The sequence below is a fragment of the Cyprinodon variegatus genome, unplaced genomic scaffold (genome assembly GCF_000732505.1).
Source record: "Cyprinodon variegatus isolate N-32 unplaced genomic scaffold, C_variegatus-1.0 Scaffold1007, whole genome shotgun sequence".
In the NCBI taxonomy this organism is placed as follows: domain Eukaryota; kingdom Metazoa; phylum Chordata; class Actinopteri; order Cyprinodontiformes; family Cyprinodontidae; genus Cyprinodon; species Cyprinodon variegatus.
The window spans coordinates 68275-72484 of NW_015151460.1; the positions used below are offsets into that span (position 1 = coordinate 68275).

The following is a 4210-nucleotide window of genomic DNA, read 5'->3' on the forward strand; positions in this document are numbered from 1 at the left end:
AAAAAAAATGATAACAATTTACTAATGATTCAGTAAATTTAAATATTGATATTAAGTTGTGGTTTTAAAGAGAATCAAACAAACCACTCAGACACATTAGAGCACCTCGCTGGTGAACATTTCACCAACACACCATCAATAGGTGCAGAAATCTGACACCTGAATGCAGCGTTTTCCTCAAAGCATTGGTCAATATTTTAGTTAAGGAGCTCCTTCAGGCTTGTTTATTATTATTATTATTTCTGATGAACCAGAACATAATTTAAGGGGTTAAATAACCAAATACTTTATAGTTTTTACAATGCCACATTGTCTGGCAATTTCGCATTAAAAATAATTGTCTTGATGCCAAAAAAAGAGTCCAGCAGATTTTATTTTCACAAGTGGAGCAGTACGGCTATTGCCATAGTGTTCCCCTTGATTTATGCATATAAATTGCTTTCATGCAGGGAGTAATTCAGTTTATATGGACACTGCATTGTAAGTAGAACAGGAAAGGAAATACAAATAAAAGGAGAAAAGATGAAAGTAAGAGGAGATAAAAGGGAGATAACGATATAACATTTTCTTCATCACCTATAAGACAGATGTAAAAAGAACAACCAACAGATATAGTATAACAGACACAATAAAGTAGCACCTTGATACCATGACTTAAGTATATGTAGTATTATTTAATCTGACATGTATAATGTGGTAGATGAAGATAAAAATTAATAAATAAGGAGCCCCATCAGGCTTTTTTGGTTTTTTTTTTTTTTATTTGCTTATTATTATTTTTGATGAAATGAAGGGGTTAAATAACCAAATACTATATAGTTTCAACAATGTCAATTTGTTTTGTGTGTTTTGTTTATTTTTTTTATAGTAAAAAGCTGTGGAGTTAGGGAGCTGAGGCATTTCTTGCAAGAAAAAAGGTTCAAATTTATTTAACGTCCTCAGATGGAGAGATAGGGCTCTGACTGAGGCAACCTCAGCACATACATTTATACCTTACACACTCCCCCCTGGCGAACCAACCCACCCCCTGCATAAAGAACTTTCCTCACACTTGATTATTTAGAGGGAAAACTAGTTGAGTTCATCAAGGCCGTTCCCTGTTAGGTTAATATATTTTTCACTGGCCAGATGGATCTTCCGAAAACGCTAATAATGGCAACCGTGGACTCACGGTTACTTTGCTTTAAAGGTATAGAGGAAGATCTTTTATATCCAGGTGGATCCCCTAACTAAGTGCTCCTCCTAAATGTCATTCACTCTGGTGATATGTTTATGTAAGGCCGTCCTACGCTTGTTCCGTTAGCTATCTTTTCCTGCTGATGGGCCCTTTCAGGCGTATATCTGTGGGGAGCTACCTTTTCAGTCATTGAAACCGTAGGACAGTCATTGCAGCTCACCTGTCTCACTTAGGTTCTTTGAAAATGGCCAAGGGTCGTAGGAGAAAAAGTGTCTTAGAAGAGTTTGAGAAGAAAAGAAAGGCCTCGGAAGAGGCAGATATATCCCAGAATGCTTTGCTCTGAGAGCTCTCCTCGCAAAGCATTATGGGATTTGCTGTTACAATTCGTATTCAGCGACTCCGTCCACTGAAGGTAAGATTCTTCGCCCGATTACATCATAGCGAGGTGCTGAGGTCTCTTCTGAAGACTCCTCCTTATGCGGACGACAAATGCATCCTCCTTTTTGCCTGTTTTGCTGTATCCTCCGTAGCCTTGGGTATCCCAGGATGCATTGCTCATCCAAGCAAGCCGGCTGCTCTATGCTCAGAGGAAAATGGGAAATGGTGCTGAACAGTTGTGAATAGTGGAAGTGCAGTTTAATATTATACAAGTGTGAGAATGGTTCCGTCTGAAATGAATGAAAATATTTTTTTAATGGTTATTGAGTCAGATATGTTGCGGTTAATGTTTTGTTTATTGAAAGGTATTATTTGTCCCTGTGCAAATGCAGTGTGGGGACTATAAATTTTATTTGATATTCGTGACGACCGTACTGCTGCTGAAACTCCTCAAAAATCTAATTAGCACCCAGAACAGTAGTGAGAAGTTCGGCATCCATTCTTTGAGTTCCAGACAGCATTCTTTGCCAGGTGTTGACTCCTCCCCTTTCTTCCTGATTCCAGGTGCGGGTGGGTGGAGCCTCCTGCTGTGCCTCAGTACTTCAGAGCGGAGCTGTTTGAGGAGAATCAGCTTCTCACACCTGCAGCAGCATCAGATGGTGAGACTCACATGGAAAGTTTGATGACATCAGAGTTCACCTGGGTTTGTTGTTGTGTGTGTGCTCCAACAGTTTTTCCAAACATAGCACATTGTGAGGACACACTGCTAACGAGCCGTGCTATTGGGATAGGGATTTTAGGATCACGACCTTAGAAATGAGTCAAAGTCTTTGGAGCAATAGAATAAGCTAACATGTTGCTAACATGTGCATCCAGGTAAACCTGCTTCCTGAGCTGATGGAGGCATTTTCAGACGTAGGTGGAGGTCTATGTCACTTTTACCAACAGCTGGCAGGTACGTTCACTTCAGGGAGCCACCAGAACAGGTGTCCTTAGGGTCAATGTTTGACCTTTTCACCTCTTTCTGCAGAACCTGACCTTGACATGAAGCCTCACTCCTGTGGATCATCCAATCAGAAGCCTGACTTTCCTCAGGACAGGTGTGGACCAGTTCCCACCAGAGAGTAGCCTTTGTTCCCGTCTCTCTGATCTGGTTGGAGACAGAGGTCCAACTAGATGTCAATGTGAGGCTGTTTGTTTTCTGTTTCTCTGACAGTCGCTCTCCTGACCAAACCCAGTCTCCTGCTCTGGTTGCCATGGTAAATGTCTTTGTCTTGGTGACCTCTGTGACCCCTCTGACTGCCTTTATGCATGACATCAGCGTAGTGTGGGCCAATCAGAGTGCTCCTGGACAACAGATGAAGGTTAAACACCTGCAGATGGACCTGTTCCTGGAGGAGTCGGTGACAACATGAGTTCCTGAGCATTTGTTCTCCGTCTCTCAGATCAGAACTTTCCTGCTGCAGCAGCTGGGAGCTTCCACCTCACAGCTGGCCTGGGTTCAGATCCAAAGGGTGGTCGGCTCGGTGCTGCAGGCGGCATCGACCAATCAGGAGCAGCAACCAGGTGGCAGGTGAGCTGTACTCCGGTTTTCTCCCTCTTTCTCTCTCTCTCTGAAACTCATCATGTTCTCGTCTGTGTTTCTTGTTCTAGATGCTTGTTGTGTTTCCAGTTGCTCACCTTCATGCTGATGTTCAGCGGTTCCATCACACCTGTTGTGGTCCAGGTAGGAGTTCTGCAGCTCTGGGTTCAGTGTAGGGCCCAACATGTAGCTACTGCCCCCTACTGGTCAGACAGTGAAAGCAGTCTGCTCCTGTTTGGCTTCAGTGATCAGACTGTCTGATCCAGTTTATTTTAACTCAGTTTAGTTTTTCTATAGTACAATGTTTAATCTCAAGGCACTTTACAGAAAAAATCCAATCAGATCGTCTGGTGCGATTAAAAGAACAAGGATAAGCAGCTGATTTACTCCTCCTGGATGAGCTGGAAGAAGAAAAAAAACCCCAGCAGAACCAGAACCAGGCTCAGAGTGAGCGGCCATCTGCTGAGGACGACCGGGGTTCTAGCAGGCAGAAGCAGGAATAGAAAAGCAACATAGAGGCACTAATCTATAAATACTTTCTATGTTAGAAAAACTTAGAGTGAATTAGCTCCACAGGTGGCTCTGTCTGGGAAAGGAACAGTTAAATAGACGAGCTCTGATCCAGTTTTCATGTCAAAAGATAAAAGAGAGCATCCAGTTAGTCAATGTAGTTTATTTCTACAGCTACATTTCACCACACATGTCATCTCAAGGTATTTTACAGAAACAATTCAACCAGATCATCCAGTCAGATTGGTTCAAAGTTTTCTGTCTGAGGAAAACCAGCTGATGGCACTGACTCAATAGAAATCCCTCACACCAAGCATGCTTGTTGGACAGTGGAGAGGAAAACTCCCTTTTAACAAGAAGAAACTCCAGCAGAACCAGAACCAGGCTTAGTATGCTCGGCCATCTGCCGAGGTTGACTGGGGCTGAGGGAGACAGAAGTAGACATAGGAAAAGAAACATAGATACAAAAGGTAACTGTCAACCAGCTCCCATGTCAGAGGATGAAGAGAGCACATCCAGTTAGTCACAGTCAGAGAAACAGGACTACACTGAAAAACAGGCCG

The 4210-nt window shown here is 42.8% G+C and overlaps 1 protein-coding gene across 3 annotated transcripts in view; it reads left to right on the forward strand.

Annotated features, from left to right (window-relative positions):
- Positions 1-4210, forward strand: part of cped1 (cadherin-like and PC-esterase domain containing 1) — a 31512-nt gene that overhangs the window by 8440 nt on the left and 18862 nt on the right. For all 3 annotated transcript variants that reach the window (XM_015399407.1, XM_015399405.1, XM_015399406.1), the window contains exons 3-8: positions 2120-2214; positions 2432-2510; positions 2586-2655; positions 2772-2919; positions 3001-3128; positions 3209-3281. In XM_015399407.1, coding sequence (XP_015254893.1) covers positions 2120-2214; positions 2432-2510; positions 2586-2655; positions 2772-2919; positions 3001-3128; positions 3209-3281 — 593 coding nt within the window. The remainder of the gene's footprint in view (positions 1-2119; positions 2215-2431; positions 2511-2585; positions 2656-2771; positions 2920-3000; positions 3129-3208; positions 3282-4210) is intronic.